Below are 27,634 nucleotides of genomic sequence, written 5' to 3'. Positions count from 1 at the left end.
CACTGGGCGTGAAACCCTAGCCTTGACCATCGACCTTAATTAGCCAGCCCGACCGCAGTCACAAGGTCGCGTCCGCGGGGAGCGGGCACGCGCTCCGCGTGGAGTCGCGCCCTTGCCCGGCGTGGACCGTCCCGGTCGCCCCTCCGCGGGGCACGGCCTGGTGGCCTGAGCGCGGGGGACCAGTCCTTGTCTAAGCAGCCGCTGGGGCACACGCGGCCCGCTCCTGGAGCGCATTTTTCGCATTCCAGCTTCAAGATCTGGCAACCAGCAGAGAGCAGGCGTCTCGCCCGGGGAAAAAGCCACCCACAGTGTGCAGAGGAGGGCAGGGGCGCGGCTGGCAGCCGGGGGCCAGAGCACCACACCCAGAGCCGGTTCTGATTTCCTGTCACCCCCTCCCAGTTGGCCAAGCGAGGCAGGCCCGGCCTGGTCCCCCGTAAAACGCCTCCTTTCTGTAGTTCTGGCCTCTGCGACAGACCGTCCCCACGCCGACTCGAGGACTCAGGGCTAGGACCCTCCCTTTCAAGGGCGGAATCGCTGGAATCCCGCCAAACAATAGGGCAGGCTCGGTGCCCTCTCGCTGCTCAAACTGGTCCGCGGACCTGCGGCCCGGATAGCCCTGGGGGCTGCTCTGAAAGACCGATTCCAGGCGTTCCTTGCCCGGCCCGCTGTGGTCCAAGGAGCATTTTAACCAGATCCCCGGAAAAACAGTGGCCGCATCCGTCTAGTTACATTTGCATTTAAGATACAGCCCCGACATTTTGGGGGTATAACTATAACCAAAGATGGCCTGGGACACACTTCCCATTAGGAAAAACCTAACGCTATCGTTGTGTAGTTGTCTGTGACCGTCCTGCGTTTCTTTTCCGAAATCGTCCCTGGTGTGTTTACACCAGCTGCCCGTCAAGTTGCATGCGCCGCATTTGGTAGTTATCTGATTGTTACCTGCCTCTTAGTATTTAAAAAAATGGTTCTTTAGAAATAATTAAAGATTTATCGGAAGCTGTCAAGAAACGCTCCGGGAGCGCGGCTCCGCGCCTCTCCCATGGTGCGTATCTTACATGACTGCAGTCCAACAAGCCAGGGCTGGGAGCGGCCTTGGTCCCGATGGTTATTCGCCAGACGTGGCGGCCGCCCGCCGGGACTCGCGGGCACCGCGCGGTCGGCGGAGCGCGCCCCATCCGCTTCCAACTCCAGCTTTATTTTTTAACTTTACTTTTCTTTAAGCCACGCCCTCCCGCTCCCCAGCCGGTCCCGCCTTCCCCCAGCCTTCCGGGCTGGGGCGCAGGGGGCGCGGGGACACGCCCGCCCGTCTCCCGGGGGAGCTCGGCCGAGACCCCATCCCTGGGGCGCCCCGGGGTGCGGAAGCCGCGCGAGAAACCTCGCCGCCCGCGCCAGCGCCAGTGCCCGCCCCCGCCCCAGAATGGCGGGAGAGGCTCCTGGCGCCCGGGCCCTGAGGTCCCAGGGCTGGGGCGCGGAGGGGGCGGGGCGCGGCGGCGCGGGCCACACCCCCAGCCGGGCGGGCTGAGTCGGGCCGGCGCCCGGGCGGGCGGAGGGAGCGCGCGGCCCCGCCCAGGCCGCTTCCGCCCGGCCCCCCAGCAGCGCGCACGCAGCGCCCGCGCGGCGGCGGCGGGCGCGGGACGAGAGGAATGAACAGGCGGCCGGGCGGCCGCGGCCAGGACCCCGCCTCGCGCCCGCCCGTCCGGGCCGCGCCCCCCGCCCAGGCCACGCCGCGCCCGCCCTCAGAGGCCGCTGGCTACTCCCACCGGCTGCCGCCGCCGCTCCTGCCCTGAGCGCCGCCCCGCGCCCAGCCATTGTCCCCGCCGCGCCGCCAGCTGCGCCCGGCCGCCGACCGGGAGGCGGGGGCCGCGCATGGGTGGGCGCCGCTGATGCCGCCGCCGCCGCCGCCGCCGCCGCCGCCGCGCCGCCCTCCGAGGCTGCGTCCCGGGAAGCCCGGCCCCCCGCGCCCCCTGGCCCGGCCCGGCGCCCCGGACCTGAGCGCGCCCCCATGGAGGCGCCTGGGCTGGCCAAGGCGGCCGCGGCGGACGCCGACGCCCGAGAGAGCTCGGGGGAGACCCCCGACGGCGCGCCCGCGCACTTCCCCGGCCCCGGGGCGCCCTCGCCGGAGCCGCCCGCCTACCGCCCGCAGGACTTCGACACGCTGGCCACCGTGGGTGAGTGCGACGCGCGGGGACCCGGCCCGCTGGGGCGCTCGGCGCCGCCCGGGAAGCCGGCGTCAGACAAAAGGCTTGTGTGCGGTCGCCCGGCCGCCGCCCGGGGAGGGCCCTGCCTGGTCCCGCCTGCTCTGGATCTCCGCGCGGGGCTCCCCGTGCGCCCTGGGTCCGCCGAACGCCCCGAGACTTGGAGGGTTTCCTTCCGGCCCCCGAGAGCCTCCCCGCCTGCGGACGCTCTGCCCCGCACCTCCAAAGTCTCCTGTTTTAGACCTTCCCGCCCGCCCCCCAGCAACCTCCCCGGTGTCTGGGCCCCCCCGACGTCACAGAACCTGCTGGGGTCACGTCACATTGAGGTCGGCGGCGGCGGCCGCGGAGACCCGTGCAGACCTCACCTTGGCCAGGCTCCCCCTCTCCCCCGCGTCAGGATGCTCCCGCCTGGACTTGAGAGCGTATCTGGAACTGGGAGGTCAGGTGTCCCGTGGCGTTTTAGGGGCGCGGGGCGGCGTTTGGGGTGAATTACGCATTTCCTTATCCTGCCGTATTTTCCGTCTGTGTATCCGGAACTGGGCAATTCTTTTATCCGGCACTGATTTCCTTTTTGTCGTCCTCCTTTGAACCTGACCACTCCTAGGCAGCTGGAAACGTGAAGTCTCCAGTCCCATGAGTGCCTGGATCCCAAAACGTGTTGGTGTATGGAGCCCGCCCCGAGTGGGTCAGAATATCCCAACTCCGCAAGGGCGCTGCCTTCAGGCCGTGGGCTCAAGCCAGCCTGTGGCTTCTTAGCAACCCTTTGTTGCTAAGGGAGTTGTCCCAACCTGTCAGGAAAGAATCAATGGGGAAGGGGGCACATACCGTAAATGACCCTGGAGTAGGGGAACCCAGGTACTTCTTCGGGCCCTTACCCACCCTCTCTTGGAAGGGAGGAAGCATTGGCCTCAAGGGCATGGCTTGGGGTTTCATATGACCAAGGGGCACAGCCAGAGTGGCATTAAAACCTTCCCTTTTCCATCAGTAGCCTTTTGCCCATATGTAGTTGGCTGTGAGAAAGGGGTGCCCAGGAAGCCTCGTTTGGGACGGAGGGGACAGGAGGCACCCTCCCTCTCTCCTGTTTCTCTCCTCCTCTCCCTCCAAGCCTTCTTGTCCATCTCCTCCTTCATCTTCTTCTCTCTGTCCATCTCTCCCTCCCTTTCCTGTTTTTCTCTCTCTCTGGGTGTCTCTCTGTCTCATCTTCTCCATCTTCTATCTCTCTCCCTTTCTTTTTCTCTGTCCCTCCCTCCTTCCGTCTGGGGCGCTCTGCAGGGCTGCTTTAAAAGCTGGCTGTGTTTTGCAGGGTAGGAGACGAGGATAGAAACCTAGACTAGTGCAGTCACACCGGTAGGTGGAAACACAATTCAACAATGGAAAGTTGGTGGAGGACCCGGCGGCCCTTGGCACACAGCGCTGGCAACTGGATCTGTTTTGGGCACTTAAGCAAGTCTATTGTGAAAGGTGCCAGGGCATCAGGCGGGGCGTGGGCTGGTGGGTGGGCTGCGGACGTGGCATGGCCTGGTGTCTGCAGCTGCCTGGGGGCCCTTTGGGCGCTGCCTAGTGGGCATAGGGTGCCCAGTGAGTCATCTTGTCCCTAAAACTAGAAAGTCACTGCCTCTGGGGACCGAGCAGGGCCGGGTGGGGGGGAAATGAGCTCTCCAGTTGTTTTTCCCTTTCTTAATGAAGAAGATACTTGCTCTTCAAGGATAACTTCCTGTGGGTTCCAAGGGTGTGAAGGGAGAGCCAGGTCACACGTGTTCAGGATGTTGGACCAGCAGAGGCCTGGGACCCAGGGGTGTGTGTGTGTGTGTGTGTGTGTGTGTGTGTGGCTTTGCAGTTTTGGTGGCTTTTTAAAATCACCTTTTGCCAGAACTTTCTTTAATATTCCAGATTTATCTGCGCATGGTTAATCTAAGAAAGTAAGAATAAGCTTTTAAAAAATCCCAAACCCATCAGAGGTGTTAGAGTTTCCAGTAACGTTAGACCATGAGGTGTCGTGGACAAAAGTGAGGGGCTATGTTGGGCTCTTTACCCACAGTTAGAACGCAGTTGGGGCCAGCATGGTGCCTCTTCATCCTAAGCGTTGGGCCCAGGAAACTTAAGTTCCCTTTTGACTGCCCCAGACCCATCCCTAACTGTCTCCCATCGCAAACAGGCACCCCCAGTGGCTCTGAATCGTCTTGAGGCCATCTGTATGCATTTCTCCAGCTGAGCAAGGCTGTCTTCCACAACTTGAAATGAACCCACATACAAAACAGAAGACAAAAAAACCACCCTGACAAACCTCTCAGCCTTTCTTAACATAACCACAATCCCCACGCCCTTGGAACCTTCCAGAATGAGTCAGGGTGGAAGGACCGGGCCGACTGGGCTTGTCCTCCACCCTGAAGTTCTGAAGTTCTGGCCTCACACAGTTGTGCATTTTCACCTGGTCTGGTCTCCACTCCTGTGTGTGAGCTCTTCTTTTTCTCACCAACAGGCGTTTTTTTCATCCTTTTCTTTTGCCTGTGACCTGGGCCCCCGGGGGAGGCGCCTGTGGGACAGAATTGCTGACTCACAATCCCCCAAGGACGGTTGTGACGATCAGTGCAGGTGGAACGCAGCAGGTGGGCGCAGATGTGCTTCTCCATGATTTAGCAAAACCAGCAGTGGCTGTTCAGATGGCAGGACCCCCCAGGAGGGTTGGCACCAGGATACCGAGACCCAGCTGGAAGCGAACGGCCCAGTTCACAGGGCGGCCATGACACCTTGGAGATAGAATAAGGAGGAAAGTCAGTGACCAGTAAGGTCTCAGATGCCCTTATTCTGTGCTCCTGGATAAACTGTCTATGGGAAGTTGTCCGTGTTCTAGGTTGCTTAGCCCTCCACAAATTCAGACAGCTTGGAAGAAAGCTTAGCTTATGTTGGTGAAAAATCGCACGGGCATTTTGGTGGTGTTGTTGTTGGGGGTAGGAGTCTATTAGTTTATTCATTTATTTTTGCTGTGTTGCGTCTTCATTTCTGTGCGCGGGCTTTCTCTAGTTGTGGCAAGCGGGGGCCACTCTTCATCGCGGTGCGCGGGCCTCTCACTATCGCGGCCTCTCTTATTGCGGAGCGCAGGCTCAGTAGTTGTGGCTCACGGGCCTAGTTGCTCCGCGGCATGTGGGATCCTCCCAGACCAGGGCTCAAACCTGTGTCCCCTGCGTTAGCAGGCAGATTCTCAACCAGTGCGCCACCAGGGAAGCCCCAACATGGGCATTTTTTAAAGAGCGTGGAAGGGACCTTGGGTCCTGTCTTGGCCAAACTGATTTCATAGATTGAAAAACAGGCCCAGTTACAGAAGGAATGGTGTGCAGCCCCCGGTCCACATTCCTGGTCCAGGTAACCAAGCTTGATTTCTCGCTATGAGCACGAACAATGGTGCTATTAAAGATAAATGTTTTGAAATAATGATAGGTGCACGGGGGATTCCAAAACCTGCGCCTAGTCCCATGCACCCTTCATGAAGTTCTCCCCCGTGACGTCTTCTGTAGGTGTCACACAATGTCAAAACCAGACGTGAGCCGTCGTGGGGTCCATCCTGCTAAGAGACCACAGACCTTCATCAGTGCTCCCACTTTTCATGGGAACTCGTTTGAGCTTGTGGGGAGGGGGCATGCGTTTGGTTTTGTGCAGTGTTATCCTGTACATCCATCTGGGCAGCCACCAGCCCTGAGATCGAGGCACAAAGCTCATTCCCTGACCACAGAAACGCACTCACGCCTGACACTTGTATTTTTTTACTATCACGTCACACTGTCAGAAAGTTGTATTTTCTTTAGACCGAGGAGACCTTCCGTAGTGAGTAATTAAACCTGCACTGTTGTCTCTTACTTTCATTTTCCTCCCTGCTGATAAGATTGTCTCATGCACCCTTGGTTCCCCAGAAGTGGCCCTAATTTTTCTCCCTCCCACCTGGACTCCCAAAGCATCACCGGAGCAGCACACCCGGAGGCGGGTGGAATCCGTGCTGGGGAGATTTCCCACTGCATGTGAATGACTTCTCCCTGGGGGCGATGTTGACAGAAGCCTTTAGGAGGGAATGTTGCTTGCTGTGTAGATAGCCAGAAAATTGTGTTCACCTTTTAATCTGATGTACCTTGAGTGGGCGTGAATGGTAGTTTCAACTTAAGAGCATCAGAGGAACTTCGAAGGTTAGGTAAAATACGAGAAAAGAATATTTCTTTTTATAAAATTACGGAAAATACTAGAAAAGAATATTTCGTCTTACAGAAGTCCTGCAGGCTGTTCCTCCTCATTTAAAAAAAACCTTTTACTTGTTTTCTGGTCACTCCCAGTGGCATGTGGGATGTCAGTTCCCTGACCAGGGATCGAACCCTGGCCGCCTGCAGTGGAAGCGCGGAGTCTTAACCACTGGACCGCCGGGGAAGCCCCTGTTCCTTCTCATTTTTAAAAAATTGCAGTGAAATTCACATAACACAAAAGGAACCATTTCAAAGGGAACCGTGCCGTGGTGCTTTACACGTTCAGAAAGTCACACGACCCTCATCTCTGTGAGGTTCCAGAACATTTTCGTCTGCTGCCCCCGCAGGGTGACCCCAAATCTGTGAGCAGTCACCCCCTATTTCCTCCGGCTGCTGGGAACCCCCATCTGCTCTCTGTCTCCATGGATCTGTCTGTTTCGTGTCGTCTTCATCTTACACACTCTGCTTTCTTACTTTGCATTTCCAAGGGGACGGTGGGGTGGGGGGAGGGGTGGGACTTTGGGAAGAGAAGCTTAGGAGATGCACAGCCAATAGTTCCCTGCTCAGGAGGAGAAAAGGAAACTGGGCCAGAGGATAGAAAGTATGGGATGTGGCGGGGGGGGGGGGGGGGGGGGGGGGCCGGTCAGGTGAAGACCAGCCAGGAGGAGAAACGTGCAGTCAGTTAGAGAGGCAGGGGTGAGCAAATGAGTCACAGACACGTGCACACAGAACCTGCTGTCCTGGGTCGGATAGAGTCCCCTTCTCCCCCGAAATTCATGTCCTCTCAGAACCTGGGAACCGGGACCTCATTAGGAAACAGGGTCTCTGCAGATGTGATGAAGTGAAGGGTCTGAGATGAGGTCCTCCTGGATGAGGGTGGCCCTGCATCCAATGACAGGGTCCTTCTAAGAGACAGAAGAGGAGAGACCCAGACACAGAGGAGAAGCCCCGGGAAGACAGAGGCAGAGACGGGAGGGACGCGGCCACAAGCCCAGGGACGCCTGGAGCCCCCAGAAGCTGGAAGAGGCGGGAAGGACCCTCCCCTGGAGCCTCTGGAGGGGGCGCGGCCCTGGGACACCTTGACCTCAGACGTCTGGTCCCCAGAACTGGGGGAGGATGGATGCCTGTGGCTTTAAGCTCACAGTTTGTGGGAGCCCCAGGAAACTAATTCACCTTCCAGAGAGGATTACAGAGTTGATTTCTATGTGGCCTTACAGCTTGGTCCATAAGGCAGTTTCCTCAAATCCTTGGAGGTGGAGGACACCAGGTTACATGTATTTTCCGAGGGCGTCCTCATCCCACACAGCATGTGGGTGTGGCTAAAGCAGAGCTCACCGTTTGACAGAGGTCATCCCCCGAGCTGGATGGGGCAGAGTTAGTTCCCATGTGGTCAGGCCAAGGGGCGCCATCTTGAATCCATCCCGACCTTGTTGTCTTGATTGGCACCAGCTGCCATGACAGAATACCGTCCACTGGGTGTCTTACCACAATGCAGATGGATTTCTCCCAGCTCTGGAGGCCGGAAGTTCGAGATCAGGGTGCCAGCGTGCTTGGGTTTTGGTGAGAGTTTCTCTCCTGGGTTGCACTGGCTGTCTTCTTGCTGTGTGCTCAGATGGTGGAGAGTAGAAAGCTCTTACAAGGACACTAATCCCATCCTGGGAACCCCACTCTCATGACCTCATCTCATCCTAATTACTTCGCAGAGACCCACCTCCGGATACCGTCACATTGGCGGGGAGGGGATAGGGCTTCAGCGTGGGAATTGGGGGGGGCACAGACATCCAGTCCATAACACTGGGTTGACTCCTCCTTACATGTCGCCCTGGCTTCTTCCTCCTGAGCTTCTGCCTTTGGGGTGCAGGTGGCTGCCCGAGCAACAGCCTCACCTTGCCACATCCTGGATTCCTTACGGGAGGACACCTCTCTCCCTGGATCTGGGGACAACCCTCCTTGTCCCGACCTGGCTCATCCGTGGGGACGAGGACATGGCGCCATGGTGCTGGTCTCAGACCTGCTTCCGGGATGGGTCCCTCCACAGTTGGGGACCACCGAGGAGGCCATGTCTGTCACTGCAAGAAAAGGGCAGAAGCACCACGTGACACAGACACAAGCTTCCCCTTTCCGGGGTCGCTTGAAGCTTGTGAGCACGTTTTTCCTGAGAAACACGTGTTCACGATTCTCGGTGCATCTCCTTCAGTCTCTGGAGCAACTTCTTGGGGCTTTCTTGGTATTTCTCCCCAAGTTTGTTTGTTTGTTTGTTTTCCAACACCCACATGTCACCACCTTCACACCATTTAAAACATTTCCCCTTTTCCTCTTTTCTTGGAAAACAAGAAATGCTCTTTCTTGCTGGGAAGCACAGTAAAGAACTGAGAAAGGAAGGTTCTTTAGAGAACCTAACTGAGGAAAGAATCAGGGGTAAATCCAAGGTTTGGGGGTTACATGATTGGAAAGCCGTGCCACCCCTTGGAGACACTGAGGGGGTCAGGGATGGAGCAGTGTTTGGGGGAAAAGGCCAGGAGTACCGTTCGGGGCATGGTTAGTTTGATTTGCCTGGGAGGCGTCTTTGTCGTTATCTGCATCGTCACCGTCCCCTTCCGCCCCCTGCTGCCACATCCTGCCGCCCTCCACCAGCATCACCTGCATCACTTCTGAACCTCGGGGAACTTCCGTTTAGTTGAAACTCACAGAAGGTCGTTTTAACGTGAACAATCCAGTGGGACAGTGTTGTGCAACCACCGCCTCTATCTGGTTCTAAAACATTTTCGTCAGCCCCCAAAGGACACTCTCTACGCAGTAGGCTATCACTCCCCGGCCCCTGGCAGACGCTAACCCATGTCTCTGTGGCTCTGCGTGTGCTGGACGTTTCACGTCAGTGGAATCCTACACTGTCTGGCCTTTTGTGTCCGGCTTCTCACTGAGCTTCACGTGCTTGAATTTTATCCTGGTAGCCCGTGTGCGTGCTTCATTCCTTTTTATGGCTGAGTCATATTTCATTGTGCTGGATGGACCCCATTTTGTTTCTCCTGTTGCATTCATTTGCTTAGAGAAACAAGGTACCGCAGCCTGGGCGGCTTAAACAATAGAAATTTATTTTCACACAGCTCTGGAGGCCGGAATCTGAGATCCAGGCGTGGGCAGGGCTGGGTTCCTCCCGAGGCCTCTCTCCTTGCCGTCTTCTCCCTGTGTCCTCCCAGGGTTGTCCCTCTGTGTGTGTCTGTGTCCTGATCTCCTCTTCTTAAAAGGACACCAGTGCTATGGGATCAGGGCCCACCCTAATGACCTCATTTTACCTAAAGACCCCATCTCCAAATACAGCCGCGTCCTGAGGTGCTGGGGGTCAGGACTTCAAGATGAAATCCTTTGGGCGGAGGGACGCAATTCAGCGCATAACACCATGAACCTTTCAATGCATCGTATGGTACCTCAGCCTCCTTGGCGTTCCCACGATGCACTAGTTGAGCCTCGCCCCAGGTGGACTTGGCTGATTGCATCCAAGGTAGGCACCATAATATCACCACCCTCATCATCACCAGCATCATCTTTTCCAAACACAGGCTCATCTCGTTTTCCAGGACATACGGTAGTGTCTTTGTGTGGATTTGGTGCTCCCTCCTCTCGGCACACCTGTCGTGCGCCCACCCCTCCGATGCTCAGAGCACCTCCTCCTTCTGACCCCGGAGTCAGGGAGCCGGGGAGGGGAGGGGGTCGGGCAGGGCCCGCACAGGGAGCCCGGTGCAAGCTCCACTTCCCTTGGTCTCCTGTTGGGATCTCTCGCGTGGCCTTTCCCACCTTTGGGCTACTGGAACAAATTACCTCAAACTCAGTGGCTTAAAACAACATGCATTGGTTAACCTGCAGTTCCAAGGGTTAGGAGTCTGGAAATGGTATTACTGGTTTCTTTCTTTCTTTCTTTCTTTTTTGGCCGTGCTGTGCAGCTCGCAGGATCTCAGTTCTCCAGTGCTCTCGGCAGTGAAAGCTCCCAGCCCTAACCGCTGGACCGCCAGGGAATTCCCAGTATGGCTGGGTTAAAAACCAAGGTGTGGGCAAGGCTGTGTGCCTTTGGGAGGCTCCCGGGGAGAATTCTTTCCTGGCCTTTTGCCGCTTCTAGAAGCCGCCCGCATTCCTTTGTTTATGATAATCTTCCTTCGTCATTGAAGACGGCATTGCCGGCTCAGACCCTTCTCATGCCGTTTCTCTCCTGCTTCTCTCGGATACTTCTAAGGACCCTGGTGATTCCACTGGATTCACCCAACTAACCCAGGGGCATCTCGCTGTTAAGGCTCTGCTGATTCACCTCTGTGGTTAGCTCCTTGAAACTCAGTTCCCCTCGGCCGCGTAAACGAACACGTCCCCAGGTTCTGGGGATGACGACAAGGACATCTTATTTTGTGTATCGTGCACTGATTCTTCTAATCTACTGTGTACGCCTCACCTGGGACGCAGCACCGCTTTGGAGAACGTGACGGGTGGATGGCTGCGCCCAGCCCGGCCTCAGCCCGGGTCTGCCGGCCTTGACTTCCACAAACGGTGGGACCGCAGTTAACAATAAAAAGCTCTTCCGTTACTACCTGGGAGGAGAAATGGGAGATCCACTGACCGACAGATGGGGCTGGAAATTGGGTGTGCGCGCGTGCCTGTGCACGCTGGGGAAGCGATTAATGAGTTACCTGAGGCTGTCACATCTTTGCCCTCTTTTGAGGGGCTGGAATGGTGTCACCACTGACTGCCACGTCCCCGGCCAAGCAGCTCCAGTTCTCGTGTTGCAAGGGAAAGGCCAGTGGCGGGACTGCTCCAAGATGAGATGACAAAGCCTTACACCTTCGAGGAGCTTCTGGCCCCGGGATGGACCTTTAGACGCACGGCTATGACCCGTGCGGAGGCAGGTGTGGTTAGCCACGTGGAATCCCAGAAACCAAGCTTGTGTCCACGCGGGGGCGGGAGGTAAAGGCGGCAGCGGGCGAGTTGTTCTCAAGGAGGCCTGAGCGTGTTCATTGACTGGACAACACGGGGACGTTTATTTATCTTTTTTTATTTTTTTTTGAGGAACTTGGCAGGCTCTCCCCCCGCCACCCCGAGGTTACCCTTGGAAGAATAATAAAAGCAGCACCACGAATGCACCTAAGCAGCTCCTAATTCCAGCAGCGTCATGCCCCGCCTGCGTTTCACGGGGAGGACGGATGTGCGACACTGCGCTGGGTTGGGTGCATAGGACGCTGCGTCTCTCGCTACACCCCTACGGCACTTCAGTAAACGTCCGCTTGGCATCTGGGTTGCGTCTCCAAATAAGAGCGTATGTTACAAATAGCTATTCAGTGCCTTTGGAGTTAGCCATGGAGGACTCCAGTCACGCATCCCGAGTGTCCCCGAGGCTCGTCCCATTGGAACGCCCCGTATCAGCCACGGCCGCGGATGGAGTGGGCGCGCGCGTTCAACAATGCAGGTCCTTCCCTCCTCCGGCACGGACGGTCCTGCTCCCCTGGGACGTAGGAACGTGAAGCGGACATTCTCCATGTGGGTGGCTGTCACCCGTCCTGTGAGTCACCTTGTCCCCGTGTAGGGGCTCCCGTCGGACCCCTCTGGGCCGTCCTTCCAGCCTTTATTTCGTGCCAGGTGCTGTCGTGGCCTCCCCAGCACCTGCTTGGCCCAATGTATCCCACTTAGTCTAGGAGGACTGTGAAGATTAGACTCTGGGCGTCCGAGGTCCCCTCCCACTGGGTGATTCCATGCTTGAAAAAAAGATCCACCTTCGGCCCCTTGCACATCTGTTCACCCCACTTACCATTTGGAAATTCACGCTGGTTTTCCCTCCAGTTACAGGAAAAACAAACCGTCTCCCAGAGTCCCTGCTCAAACGCGTGAGTTCCTGAAAATCATTGCACCCAGCGCTCCCACGTCGTGAGCTGCTCTCTATATGCGTTCTCTGGACGTGGCTCCTTTGGACACGGTTTTGATGAGGCGGGCTCATCGAAGGCGTTTGGAGGGCAGCCTCCCCAGGGTTCCTGTAAAACAGTTGACAGTTAATTGGGTTGATGATTTCACCCTGCTGGATCATTATCTCGGGAGCCACTTCACTGAACAAAAGACCAGACCGGGCAGATCTGAGGGTTGGGTGTGGCGGGCAGGGCTCCGCTGCTCACAGGACGGCCTTTGTAACGCCGAGGGCACCTGGGGTCTGAGGTTGGAGGGGCAGACAGAAGCAGGGCTTGTGTGCCCACGCCTTCTTGTGCCTGGGTGCGTTCAGTGAAGGGGGGGACGGCTAGCAGGGAGCAAGGAGAGGTGGGTAGTTAGCCAGCTCGTGTTTGCGGACAATTCCAAAAAAAAACATTCAGCACAGATTGAAAACTCTCGCTTGGAGTGTTACCCCCCAGCCCCGCCCCCCTAAATCGAATGGGCACCCAGAAGGCCAGCTATCTAGAGTTTCCTCTTGTGGAAATTCTGCCTGGGTGCTAGTTTCCATTTATCCTCACACCGTAGGGGAAAAAAAACATTTACCCAGAAAAAAACCAAACACCAGTGAGTCAGAGTATTGGATCCTTGAATATAGTCATTGTTGGCAGTGATTTTACTCAGGAAGACGTTCATTTAGTTGAGCCTCCAAAAGATTAGTCAGCACGTCCTTTTGGTAACAGATTCTGAGGTATCCGTTGTATGGATTTGGGTCAAAGCGGCAGCTTCTCGTTGCCTTGATTATTTTTTCTCTATTGATTTCTTGTTTTCTTTTTTTCTTATTATTTATTTCACTGCACTGCATCTTTGTCGCGGCATGGGGCATCTCGTTCCTTGACCAGGGATCAAATCCGTGCTCCGTGCCCCCCTGCGGTGGAAGCCTGGAGTCTTAACCACTGGACCACCCGGGAAGTCTCTTTTGTTTTCAATTTCATTGTTTTCTGCTTGTAAAGTCAGTCAAGACCTGACATGGAGACGCGGGTTAGGTCTTTATTTCTGCTTGCTTTTGTTTTTTGTTACTCTTCTTTGTGTAGGCTTCTTTTTTTTTTTTTTTTTCTTGCTTTCTTTTTTTGGTCTTTATTTACTTTTCCTGGTAGTAAAATGTTGTATTTTGATTGAGATTCTGGGCTACTCCTCTGAGCATCCCAGAGGGCCATGGAAGAAATGGAATCGTGACCCAGGAGAACTGCTAAGCCTGCGTCATCTTTTCCCACCATCCCAGGGCACCTTGGTCGTTGGGGGAGTCTTGTGTTCTGTGCACTGTGGCTGGTTCACCCTCTTGCAGGGTTGTTTCCCTCTCCCAGCTGCTGCTGCTTTCGTTACAGTTCCCCCTCCACGAAGGAAAAGCCCCAGCTGCTTCCCTGGGGAGAACAAGCCACAGAAATAAGCATGGAGAAAAACGAGTCGGCGGCCACCTGCTCCAGAAGCCTGTTTCTGAGTGCAGTGCATTTCAGGACAGCTGCTCGGCTTCCTTAAAAGCAAAAGTAAAACGAGGGCGCCGTCAGCTTTAGACATCAGCTTTACAGTCCCCGTCTAGAACTTGGGACGCCATTGGCAAAACCATCCGTGGGAAGGGTGGGGGGTGGGTGTGTGGACTGGGTTCTTTACCTCCTGGGTTATCGGCGGGAGATCTTCTACCTTTGTCAAAGGGGAAACCGACTTCTTTCTTTAGTTGTCCAGTGACTTTCTGTGCTTCCGTTTCTCCCTGCATTACTGCATACACAGGTGTGCACACACCCACGCACACTGGAAGGTTTTGGGCTGAGTGGGTGAGAACCCTTCTGGCTGTTGAGAACACTCCAGTTCTTCGGACGTTGCCAAATGCTCTGATGAAACCTGAGACCGGCCACCTGTTTGGATGGGAAGGGCCATCTCCGGTTGCCAGGCCCGCTGCCTAGCCTTCCTGTTAAGTCAGCAGGGCAGGTCGTTCCTAGGTGGACAGTCCCGAGTCTGCCCCAGGAGGTGGTTTCTGAATTGTCCCTTCAGAATGTTCTTGTTCTGGAAACAGTGCAGCCTCTGACGGTCCAGGTCCCAGGCTGCTGCTTTTGCAGCCCAGAAAAGAGTAATGAATCGTGACAAACGTCACACAGTGATAGGAAAGTAGAAGGCAGGATTAGTATAAAATGAGGACGCCAGCCCAGCCCAGGAATCACTCAGTAGCACAGACAGCAGGAGTCTTGCGTGTGGATCCTTGGAAGACCACAGATTTGCAGGGGGGCCATCGAGACGGAGTGAGCAGCTTTCATCAAGGCTCTGGAGGAATTGGAGACATTGTCTTTCTATCGATTTCATTTGTTGCCAGCATTAAACTTGACTTCCCAAGTGGCTGGCATGACACAGGTCTCTGGCTGTCCTGACTTTGCACGGACTGGCCGTGCCCGGGCTTGTAGAGCAGTGTACTTTGGGTTATGAACATGTTCTCTGGCTCCAGCTGGGCAAGGCTCAGGCACGGGCATTGGGAGACACTCGGTTTTGTCTTCTTAGTAGATGTTTGGATTCCATGTGCTTTCCCAGGACGTGGTTCGCCTGTGTCGTGCAAAGATGAAGGGTGGACGCTTATCCCAACCTGGGGCCACGGGGGACTTTTAAGATGACTCCTGGGGACCCTTAGGTCGCTCCCTCCCAGACCCCCAGTCTCTGTCCTTAGTCTTTGGGGAATGAGGGCTATGCTGTGGGAATTGGATATCCTTGACAGGTAGGAAATCCCGGAGGAAGATGGTTGAGGGAGAGTGGGTCTCTGTCACATTCTCAAATGACACCTTCGATCTTGGTGAGAAGGTTGTGGTTTGAAGTGGGAATCATCAGAAAGACTTTGAATGGGAGCCAGTTATATTTGATTATGTGTCATTTGTTCAGGTTTTCAGAATGCCCGTATTTAGTGCCGTGAGCTCTTAAATGACCACAAAATAGATAGTAAATGAGAATGAAAAGGGCGGATTGTAATATGTAACAGACTCAACTCAAAATGTGTCTGCTTTGCAGAGCCTAGACTAAAAAGGCTGTAAAAATATTTCTTTATCCAGTTTGGAAAATGCTGGCTCTTGCGAAATAGTCTATTTAAGAGGCAGAATGAAATGCCTCTTGAAAGACCGCATCGGTTACGCGATGGGCCGCTACGGTCGGTCCATAGCTGAGATGCAAGTGGTTCTCAGAGTGGGGTCCGGGGGCCCGTGGGGGTTCCTTATGGGACTGTGAGGTCACTATGACTTTCGTAAGAATACGAAAGCATTATTTGCTTTTTTTGCCTCCCTCCTTCTCGCATGAGTGTTGGGTGGAGTTTCCAGTGGCCGCCTGACGTGTGATCATGGTTGCCTCTTTGGCCACCAGTGAAATGCGTCCTTGAGGGCTCTTGGGTTTTCTGTATTTTTTTTTACTTGTTACTATGGCTGCTATCGAGAGGCACCCCCAAGCCCCACACCAACAAACGCTCCTCAGGGATCTCGATAGATTTCTAGCGCATCCAGAAATCCTGAGATCAGAGAGTTTGAGAGGTGCTGCTTTGAGCGTGGGGAGCTCTGAAGTGGACATTGACGGGCTTGCAGGTGGCCTGGGTCTGTGTCTACCACGCTGTGTATGTATCACTCTGTACCCTGGGGCACGGTAGGGACCCCAGAAGATTTGTCCAGCCAGACACTGGAAGAGTGGATGTGTTGCTGGCTGTCGGTTACCCTGGCGAGAGTTCAGAGCCTGAGGTCAGTTGGAAGAAGTGAAGGGTCACCTCTCAGGGATGTGATCTGCAAGAGAGAGAAGAGACAAGGATCGGGGTCGGGGCTTTAGAAGAGGAAAGATTCTCGTACTCCGAGAACCCAGCGGTTGCTCAGCTGGGGGATATTTCGGCGGGACCCATGCTTTCCACTGACCATCATGTGGATGGTCTAAACATTGTGAAGACTATTAGGCAACTTTAGTACTGTTTTCTGTTACCACGCGTAAGTTCAGGGCTCAGACCTGACCCTCCCCTCTCATGAAATAAGGATGATTCTCCGTAGTTTGGGAGCAGCATGGCGGCCGCAGCCGTATCACGCACATGAACCAGGCTCCCGAGTAGACTCCACGGGACTAGTTGAGCAGGTGACCGGTTCAGCAAGTTCGTATGCTAGCTCTTGAGTCATCTGCCTCTCCCGGATTCTCTGCTAGCAAACTTCTTCTCCCGTTCTTGGATTCTTTAGAGCAGCGCGGTCCAAGAGAACTGGGGGCCGTGAGGACCATGTCCTGTAATCTATGTTGCTGTGGTGACCAGCTGAGGTACCAGCTTCCTTTTTTAAAATTTATTTTATTGAAGTACAGTTGATGTACAATAGTGTGTTAGTTTCGGGTGTACGGCAAAGCAAAGTGATCGGGTTACCCATGTGTAACACTCCTTTCCATGATGGTTTGTCACAAGATACTGAATAGAGCTCCCTGTGCTCTACAGCAGGACCTTGTTGTTTATCCATCCGATACATAATAGTTTGCATCCGCTAATCCCAAACTCCCACTCCATCCCTCCCCCACCTCCCCTCCCCCTTGGCAACCACAGGTCTGTTTTCTATGTCTGTGAGCCTATTTCTGTTTTGTAAATAAGTTCACCTGCATTGTATTTTAGATTCCACATAGAAGTGATATCATATATTTGTCTTTCTCTGTCTGACTTGCTTCACTTAGTATGATCATCTCTAGGTCCATCCATGTTGCTGCCAATGGCATTATTTCATTCTTTTTTTTATGGCTGAGTAATATTCCATTGTGTGTATGTACCACATCTTCTATATCCATTCATCTGTTGATGGACACTTAGGGTACTTCCATGTCTTGGCTATTGTAAATAGTGCTGCTATGAACATAGGGGTGCACACGTCTTTTCGGATTACAGTTTTGTCTGGATATATGCCCAGGAGTGGGATTGCTGGGTCATCATCAGCTTCCTTATTTGATTCAACCTCACTTCATTGGACTTCAAATAAGCCACATGTGTCTGGTAACTACCGCATTGGACAGCACAGCTTACACACCTAAGAATCTCAGCAGTCGTATAGGTCAACAAAATCAGACCTCAGAATTCCTTCCTTCTGGGGTGCCACTACCTCAGGATCGTTTTTAAGTGATTTCTCAGACACTGTTAGTGATACCGATGGAAACAGCTCTTTAATAAAATTCTCGGCTGTTCCCTGATTCATTACGATACCTGAGATAAATTACACGTCAAAAGGACCTCCTTTCCCTAGTATAGGTAAATGTCCAGAGGCATACGTATATTTTCCAAAAGTGATTGAGTATCAGCTGCCATTTTCTAAACGTCTCTGGTTGCACATTCCACACGGACCCCTTATAGCATCTCTTCTGTTTCTGTATGAACCATATTCTCGTGGTTACTTGAGGATTTCATAACAAAACACTTTCAAACGGGCAAAACACCTTCACTGATGGGAAGATGGAGTTTGTCAGCAGAAGACAAGCTACATCTTCCTTGAGAAGATGTAGTGAAAGTTACAGTTTTAAATATATTTACACACAGGCATAGTTCGCTCTATCGCACTTCGCAGATGCCGCGTTTTTTTACGAATTGACGGTTTGTAGCAGCCCCGCCTCGAGCAAGCCTGTTGGTGCCGCTGTTACAACAGCACTTGCTCCCTTTGTGTCTCTGGGTCACGTTTTGGTCATTCTCGCCATATTTCAAACGTTTTCATTGTGATGATATGTGTCGTGGTATCTGTGACCAGGGAACTCGGATGTTACTACGGCGAGTCCCTGAAGGCTCGGAGGATGGTTTGCAGTTTTTAGCAAGAAGCTGTTGTAAAACGAAGGTCTGTGCATTGTTTTTTTAGACAGAATGCTATCGCACACTTAACAGACTACAGGGGAGTCTGTCAACTGGGAAGGATCACTTTTATACGCCCTGGAAAACCAAAAAAATTCCTGTGACTCGATTTATTGCCCTATTTGCTTTATTGAGTTGGTCTGGAACCCAACTTGTGTCTCTGAGGTCCGCCAGTGTGTGTGTGTGTGTGTGTGTGTGTGTGTGTGTGTGTGTGTGTGTGTAATTTATTTCCAGCCTCTCTCCATTGTAAATATTGCCAGAGACTTTTTTATTAATTAATTTTTATTGGAGTAGAGTTGCTTTACAATGTTAGTTTCTGCTGTACAGCAAAGTGAATCGGCTCCATGTATACATACATCCCCTCTTTTTTAGGTTCCCTTCCCATTTAGGTCACCCCAGAGCACTGAGTAGAGTTCCCTGTGCTCTACTGTAGCTTCGCATTAGTTGTTTATCGTATACATAGTATCAGTAGTGCAGAGACGTCTGATGGCATGTGGCAACCTGACTGCACACAGATGCCACCTGCTTGCTGGTACGTCCGCGCACACACGCACACACACACACACCCCCCTCATAGTCTCCCTCTCCCAAGTTTCCATTCAACTGATAATACAGTTTATTTTCAGGAACACAGGAATAACGCAGGTACAGACAGTCGTCACGAAGGAGCTGCAGGTGTCACGCACAGGTTAGAAGTTGCATCAGACTTCTGGGCAGCCCAGAGCAGACGCCAGCGTGTAGGGCAGTGTGGACGAAGCAGCATGGGGAGGGCGGGACACGCCAGACCCCAGACGAGCTCTAACAAGAGTGAGCATTGAGTGGGCCTTCCCGGGCGGCCCAGGGGTTAGGACTCGGTGCTCTCGCTGCCGAGGGCCCGGGTTCGATCCCTGGTCGCGGAACGGGGATCGCCGCAAGCCGCACGGCGGGGCCAAAAAACAAAGTAAGGATTGAGTAAGGAAGCACAGGGATCCCCGGAGAACTCCACAGCTCCTGTGATGAGCACGGTGCCCAGAAAACCATCAGCGCTGTGGGAACAGTTTATTCAGTAAAGAGACGGAAGGCAGTGGTTGCTCTCTAAGGGTAACGTTCTCCTAATGCTCTCAGACCCTCATTCGTAACAGGAAACAGCCACCAAACTCGCCTTGTTGGATAGGTTTACACAGTCTGAGACATCCAGATAGCAGAAGACTTGAGATCCCAGAGAAAACCAATAATTCAGGGAACCTAAGAGAAGGTGAAAACAAGGGAACATAGGGAATTTTGTTAAAAGTCTCACTTTGAGTCATTTTCAGAGAAGTTTGACGAGATACTGTATCCATCAACAATAATAGGAAGTTCCAATAAAGGAGAAACAAAAGAGTTTCCAACAGGATGGCTGGATATTACAAAGGAGAATTTTCTCAAGTCCAAAGGGTGATCTGATCCATGCTTGTGACTGTAGTTATCATCCTGGAGCTGGTGGCCAAAGGCACAGCCGTCACCTGCACCTTGCTCTTGCGAGCTGCAGGGTGGTCTCCAAGGCAGAGCCTGTTGGGTGGGTTTGTCTCTCTCTCCCCAACATCCAGGGGTCCCCTTATATTAATTTCCCGGGACTCTTGTTCCAAATCGTTACAAACCAGGTGACCTACAGAAACAGGAATCCACCCTCCCCCAGTTCTGGAGACCAGACGTGTGAGGTCAAGGTGTCCCAGGGCCACGGTCCCTCCAGAGGCTCCAGGGGAGGGTCCTTCCCACCTCTTCCAGCTTCTGGGGGCTCCAGGCGTCCCTGGGCTTGTGGCCGCCTCCCTCCCGTCTCTTCCTCTGTCTTCACAGGGCTTCTCCTCTGTGTCTGTGCCTCTCCTCTTCTGTCTCTTAGAAGGACCCCGTCATTGAATGTAGGGCCACCCTTCTCCAGGAGGACCTCATCTCAGACCCTTCACTTCATCACATCTGCAAAGACCCTGTTTCCAAATAATGTCCCATCCTAAGGTTCTGGGTGGGCATGAATCTTTGGGGGCTCGATTAAACCCAGTACATCCCTGCTCCTCCAGACATCCGCAGGGTCCAACATGGAACTTGTCACCACCCTCCCCAAAACAGAACAACTCAGTGGACCCTTTGGACACCTGCCAGGGTTTCCTGTGTCCTGTCGTGTTTTTTTTATCTTTCTTAGACCACACACTGTATACTTTTAGAGTGAATTATGCATAAAAGTCTGTGCAAACAATAACATATATTACAATAACATTCTCAAAAGATCTTACTATATTTTAGCGTTGTTAAGTTATATATAATACATCTTCACAAAAGTACAGGATCTTTTTTCAAGTTTTAAATCACGACCTTCTCAGATGCCTCAGTGCTACCCTGTGGGCATCTCCTCCCTCCCTCTCCCAGCCCATCCCCTCCAGCCTCATGCAGGATTTGTTCTTTCGCTCCACACTAGTCTTTCGTCCTTCCTACTGGCTTCTGCAACCGCAGGGAAATCTCTGAAACAAAACGGAAAGCATGCCGAACTCAGACGAGCCAGGCACTTCCCCCCTGCCCGCCGCGTGAGTTCCTGTAATCCGTTCCCTAAAGACCGCAGTGGAAGGATTTCAGAATCCCTGCCTTCTCTTGCCTTGTTTCCTCCATCCTCACGAATCTCCATTCTCTCTGTGGCCTTTGCCATCCTTAATTTCTTTTTTTTTTTAATTTTTAATTATTGTAGTTTAGTTTAGTTTTTTGGCTGCGTTGGGTCTTCGTTGCTGCGTGCGGGCTTTCTCTAGTTGCGGCGAGTGGGGGCTACTCTTCGTTGCAGTGCGCGGGTTCTCACTGTGGTGGCCTCTCTTGTGGACTGTAGGCGCAAGGGCTTCAGTAGTTGTGGCACGTGGGCTCAGTAGTTGTGGCACATGGGCTCGGTAGTTGTGGCTCGCGGGCTCCAGAGCGCAGGCTCAGTAGTTGTCGAGCACGGGCTTAGTTGCTCTGTGGCATGTGGGATCTTCCCGGACCAGGGCTGGAACCCGTGTCCCCTGCATTGGTAGGCAGATTCTCAGCCACTGCGCCACCAGGGAAGTCCCACCCGTCCTTAATTTCAGTGAGCCTCTACTTTCCAGTCCGCCCCACCCTCCCATTTCCACTGGAAACTTCCCTCCCTCAAAAATGAACGTCTTTCCCGACCTTCACCCCAAGGTGAGGTCCATCCATATGTACCTCAGCACACCTGTGTTCTGAAGTCCTGCAGCCTTAGAAGCCCCTGAAACACAGATGAGCGCATCAGAGTCAGGATGGCTGTTGTCACTAACGTTTACTGTCAGCCTTTCCCAGCACGATGGTAACAAAGCTAAGATATCAGGGACCAGCCTTGCGTGGATTGTGGCTGTTTCTGAATTGTGCAGAGCGTCCAGCACACAGCAATATTTCAGTAGTTTTTTTTTTTAATACTTATTTATCTGGTTGCACTGGGTCTTAGTTGCGGCTCGCGGGCTCCTTAGTTGTGGCATGTGAACTCTCAGTTGTGGCATGCACGTGGCATCTAGTTCCCTGACCAGATATCGAACCCGGGCCCCCCCTGCACCGGGAGTGCGGAGTCTTAAGCACTGCACCACCAGGGAAGTCCCTGACCCCGTTTTTGCTTAGAGAGCTAGGTGGTCTTCACAGCGTGGGCCACAGAAACCATCTGGTGCCCGAGGTGCAGCGTTCTCTGCATTTCCAGAGGGGCCAGTGGACGCTTCACGCAAGAATTGATCGTGAGCTGAGTTGCGGCGCCTTGAAGGCTGTCCGCTGTGACGACAGCTGCTGGCCACGTGAAAGGCGATCCAAGCCAGTCGCCCGGTCTCTGGAGCCGCTGTGCGCTTGTGGCCACGGGTTGGACGGCACGGGCGTAGACTGTTTCTGTCCCCACAGGAAGTTCGACTGGGCTGTCTTGCTCCAAGTTGGTGCTTCTGAACTGGGGGCAATGCTGCCCCCCAGTGGACACTTGGCAGAGTCTGGAGACATAATATTGATTGTTACACCGGGGGTGGGGGGATGGAGACCAGGGAAGCTGCTCCACAGCCCATAGGGCCCAGCACGCCCCGCATCTGAGATTCATCCAGCCCCAGTGTCAGTACTGCTGAGGCAGAGAAACTCTGCATTGACATGAGAGACCCTGTCTTGTCTGTCTGTCTGTCTATCAATTATCCATCCACCTATCATTAATCTATTATATCTATGTACCATCTATCAAATCTATAAATCTTTCATCTATCCATATCTATCTATCCATCTATCATCTACCACTCTACCTATTATCTATTTATCCGTCTATTTGTCTATATTTCTCTATCATCTACCTACCATCTCTGTATTTCTCTATTATGTATGTATGTATCCATCTATACCTATATCTATCCATCCATCCATTTATCATCTATATTCCATATCTATCCATGTATCCATCCATCCATCCATTTATTACCTTTTTCTATCTAGCTATCATCTGTCATCACTCTTATTTATCATCTACCACCTACCTATTATCTATCTTCTATCTGTCGTCCATCCATCATCCATCTGTCTATACCAGTGGTCTGCAACCAAGGGGATTCTGCTCCCAATGTCTGGAGGCATTTGGGGTGTCACAAATGCGGGGGGCGGGTGGAGACCAGGGATCGTGCTCCACAGACCACAGTGCCCAGCACACGCCCTCCCCCCCGACCCCCGAATTATCTAACCCAGAGTGTCAGTTACGCTGAGGTGCATTGTTTGTAACTTTGCGGGGTGCTATGACATCATCACATCCCACCCTGGATGCAGTACCGGCCTGTGACTTTTAACCTGCCTGGATTGTGTTGTCAGAATACAAAGACCGGCCTTTGTGCTCCTGGGTGAAGAGTCACCAAGCACGGTTCCAGGTCCCTCATATCTGCTCCTGGGGAGCCCAGTGCAGGGCCAGGGATTCCAGGCGTTTCCTCGTGTTACATTCCTTAGCGTTGGGGTTGGTGTGAGGGACTTCCTGTGTTTCTTTTTTCTTTCGTGATTATACACTTCGTATCTTTCTTAAGAGAGAGTGTAACTTAGTAATTAACCTGTAAATAGAAGAATTGTGTTTCTGAAATATCGATCCTACAGTAGGGCACTGTGAAATGGAATGTGGCTTGACTCAGCCACATTTTGAGGGAACTGCTTGTTTTTGTTTTTTTTAAATCTGTCTAGACTAGTGAACTCACAACTCTAACCCCTCCCACCCAGGGCTCAGCTGAATTGTGTCCAGTTTAATCAGCTGATCTTTGAAGGTTCCAAGTTTAAAAAAAAAATCCTCAGAACTTTCTCCAAAGCACACATTTTTGGGGGTAAATTTTGCTTATTAAGAGACAGTTCACAAACCGTAAAATTCACCCTTTCAAAGTGTACAGTTCCACAATTCTAATTTTGATCAGAGGTAGCACACGTTCTTTAATAAACACCTTCTAAAGGTTTTTTTTTTCCCCTGTAAAACAGAAGTTTGTACTAGTTTGCAGCCGTAATTTCCAAAAGCCAGCTTTGAAAAGGAGAACTGCAGGCTTGGGACACAAGATGTCACGTATTGTAGTTTATAAGCTTTTCTGATGTTACCTTAAGGGGGTAAACCTCAAAGAGAAGAACTGGGTTTTACAATGATACATTCTTTCATTATGACGTAGTAATTATCTTGCAATAATTATATAATGTATGTTTATTGAGTTGATCAATTTAACATAGATTTAACTATCATGTACCTAAAACATTTCTACAGCTCACAGATTTAAAAAATGAAAATTATCCATGGAAATGCATCCCTGTTTTTGGCCCCCATCTGCCTCCATCACCACATCCCCTGCCAACTCCAGGTACCCAGCTTAGTATCTTGTATCTTTCTGCAGAAGCCCCTTTCAGGGACTTCCCTGGTGGTGCAGTGGTTGGGAGTCCACCTGCCAGTGCAGGGGGACGCGGGTTCGAGCCCTGGTCCGGGCAGATCCCACATGCCACGGAGCAACTAAGCCCGTGCGCCGCAACTACTGAGCCTGCGTTCTAGAGCCCGTGAGCCGCAACTACTGAGCCCGCGGGCCACAACTACTGAAGCCCGTGCGGCGAGAGCCCGTGCTCTGCAACAAGAGAAGCTCCCTCAGTGAGAAGCCCGCGCACCGCAACAAAGCATAGTCCCCGCTTGCCGCAACTAGACAAAGTCCGCGTGCAGCAACGAAGACCCAACGCGGCCATAAATAAATAAATTTATTATTTTTTTTTAAGAAGTCTTTGCAACATAGAGAAGCACATACCACTATCAAGAGTGGACTGACGTTTTCTTCATATACTGCCTTCTTTCAGCCTCCTTAGAAATTATAGATCCTTTTTTCAATGGGTTTAAACATCTGTAAACTAATTTCACTTGTCTAAACAGTTGAGGAGATAAAACCTTTGCTCCCGTTGGATGGAGGAGACAAGGGATTCCTGACACCTTGCAGGCGGGGTTCCAGGCAAAGGGGGTGACTGCTGATGACACTTGGGGTGCACTGGTGGTGGAAGGGACCCCCGGATCCCCCCGGGTGGCCAGGTGACGCTGCTGATGCCCAAGGCCGAGGCTGCCTGCCGTGTCCTAGGCTCACCTACGGGTCCGCTGAATTCTTCCCACGTCTGGGCATGCTAGCGAATTGGGGGTATGTCACCCTCTGTCCGGCCCCCATCTTGCAGAATGGCTGCACCAGACGCCACGGCACGGCGAGGCCGGGGGTGTGTGAACCTCAGGCAGCCTCGGCTCTGAAGCGTGGTCCAGACCCCTCTGTAGCCCCTTGAGGGTCGCTGGGCTGCTCAGAAGTCTCCCAGTTGCAACCCTTAATATTATATACACCCTGTGTTAACCTCTGTACCTTAACCTACCTCGACCATATAGAAGTGTGAGGAAGAAGAGTGTTCCCTCGAAACCCAACGCAGAGCTCAAGCCCCTGGCCCAGCAGGTGATACACAGGGTGTGGGGATTCTGCTCCCGCTGAGGGGACCTGGGTTGAAGCACATTTTCCACTGCATCCTCTTTCCCAGCGCCACAGGGAAGAGATGACGTGCTTCCTTGGAAGCTCTGCTCCTGTGGCAGTTTCCGCCCCCCCCCCCCCCCCCCCCCCCACTGGCCTGTTGGCTGTCTTTTCTCCTGCATTTCAGGGCAGGTTGGGTCTCCTTCACCCACATTCTCTGTCCCCTTGGCCATGCCTGGTTCTGTTTTGTTAGCATCTGGGATACACCATTGCAAGGCACACTGAGCGTCGTAACTTCAAGAGAGATCGCAGGTTACAGAGAAGTGGAGGGTGCAGGGGATGGGATGGCCGGTAAGGCAGGTCTTTCTTTAGAGATGGTTGGGTCACCTCTTTCTGAGCTCTGGCTCGGCTCCCTTCCTGCCAGTATAAACAGGTATGATTATGCTCTATATACAAGGGGCGGGTGCAGACTGTTTCAGGATGGGGTGGATACGTACTGAGAACTCTTGCAGTTGGTCTCTTTGTGATCCTGAGATGCTCCCCTGAAAAAGCTTTACCTCTAACAAACTTCTGGTTACCAAAGGGGATAGTGGGTCGTGGGAGGGAGAGATAAGTTAGGAGTTTGGGATTAACAGGTACACACTACTATATATGAAATAGATAAACAACAAGGACCTACTGTAGAGCACAGGGAACTCTACTCAATATCTTGTAATAACCTATAATGGAAAAGAATCTGAAAAAAAAATATATATATATAAAGAACTGAATCACTTGCTGTAAACTGAAACTAACACAACATTGTAAATTACCTATAGTTCCATTAAAAGAAGTAGTTCTCTCTGGACTTCCCTGGTGGTCCAGTAGTTAAGAATCCGCCTTCCAGTGCACGGGACGTGGGTTCGATCCTGGTTGGGGAACTAAGATCCCCCATGCCGCAGAGCAACTAAGCCCGCGCGCCACAACTACTGAGCCCTCGCGCCACAACTAGAGAGAGGCCCGCACGCCGCAGCGAAGGAGCCTGCCGCATGCCGCAACTAAGACCCGACGCAGCCAAAAATAAAATAAGTAAAATAAATACTAAACAAAAAAAGGTTTCTATCAGACAGCTGTGGGAAGTGAGTTGAAATTATTTGGCGTCTGGATCCCAGGAGTCTTCGGGAGTGGGGTTTCTTGACGTCAGAAGCTGGGTGACGGGTGTTTTTAATCCTCTTCCCAGCTCTCTGTGCTTTAAGGTTTGACGGAGTGGTTTGGACTGTCCTAAAGTTGTGTCGGCTGTTACTAAATGAAGATGGAGATTACAGGTAATTGTCAGGTGGATTGTGATGAGGTTTTATCTCCTCTTTGGGAAATAGGCGTACAAAGCCCATATCTATTAGTCATCTGTCTGTCCTTCATCCATCTCTCCATTCTTTCTATCTGTCCACGTATCTGTGTATCCGTTCCTTCCTGTTTTTGACAGGGGTGGAGGGGGATACAGTCAGGTTAAGAAAAAGAAGGCAGGTGAGCTGGTACAATCGGTCCTTCTCTACCGATGCCTTTAGCAAAGTGTCTCTGGTCGAACCTGGAATCTATGGATTTCGGACACAGGGCTTCTTGAAGATGGTCACGTGGGGCATAGGATCCTCCAGGGTGTACGACAGACGCGATTTTTTACAAGAACTTTTTATGATGAACTAGTTTATGATGATTCATTCAGCAGTTGAAGACGCAGGAGAAGTTGTAGAATAGCCCACAGAGGGGAGTCCCCATGAGTCCTCCTCCAGGACCCGCAGTGATAACATCCTCCATAAACACAGGACGAAGTTAAAACCAAGTACTGGCTTTATAGAATCTCCCGAGTGGGCCTTCCTTGGGTAAGAGTGGAGGTAACTGAAAGACTTTCTGCACGAAGTCTGAGCTTTGATTCTGGGTCCCTTGTAAGAAGGTAACACCCGGGAGGCCACCCTGGGATCTTTGGGTAAAGAATGGATTAGAAGAATGAAGCTGATGTCTTTCATTGCTGGATTAGGCCCACAGATGTGAAAGACAGATCTTGACATCTCAGACCCCCGAATCCATCCCCACAGCCGTGGCACCTCCTGTTCAGAATTGTTTCATCCCCAGTGTGGACCCAGAATGGAAAATGTGTGTGTGTGTGTTTAAGAATTGTTTGCATAATCAAATAACTGCCCCTCCCTTGCTGTGTGGACGAGACGTCATCCTATTTATTGATTTATTGTTTGAATTTTTATTTATTTATTTATTTTTTTGCGGTACGCGGGCCTCTCACTGTTGTGGCCTCTCCTGTTGCGGAGCCCAGGCTCCGGACGTGCAGGCTCAGCGGCCACGGCTCACGGGCCCAACTGCCCCGCGGCATGTGGGATCTTCCCGGACCGGGGCACGAACCCGTGTCCCCTGCATCGGCAGGCGGACTCTCAACCACTGCGCCACCAGGGAAGCCCCTATTGTTTGAAATTTTTATGGGAGTACAGTTGATTTACGATGTTGTGTTAGTTTCAGGTGTACAGCAAAGTGAGTCAGTAATACATATACATATATCCA

General features: G+C 52.6%; 1 protein-coding gene across 5 annotated transcripts in view; it reads left to right on the top strand.

Moving 5' to 3' along the window:
- The window catches only part of PRKX (protein kinase X-linked), an 86,687-nt gene that overhangs the window by 797 nt on the left and 58,256 nt on the right, over positions 1-27,634 (top strand). For 3 of the 5 annotated variants that reach the window (XM_032621033.1, XM_032621034.1, XM_032621035.1), the window contains exon 1: positions 1,858-2,171. The exons of 1 other annotated variant lie outside the window; for it this stretch is intronic. In XM_032621033.1, the coding sequence (XP_032476924.1) occupies positions 2,006-2,171 (166 nt within the window). In that variant the 5' untranslated portion in view covers positions 1,858-2,005. Of the gene's footprint in view, positions 1-1,542; positions 2,172-11,467; positions 11,865-12,235; positions 12,280-13,212; positions 13,796-27,634 lie in introns of those variants that run through there. One more of the 5 variants, XM_032621036.1, reaches the window with a different exon arrangement.

Source organism: Phocoena sinus, chromosome X, assembly GCF_008692025.1.
Source record: "Phocoena sinus isolate mPhoSin1 chromosome X, mPhoSin1.pri, whole genome shotgun sequence".
NCBI lineage: Eukaryota > Metazoa > Chordata > Mammalia > Artiodactyla > Phocoenidae > Phocoena > Phocoena sinus.
Note: the sequence above shows the minus strand (reverse complement) of the source record. Positions and strands in the feature narration are given on the sequence as shown.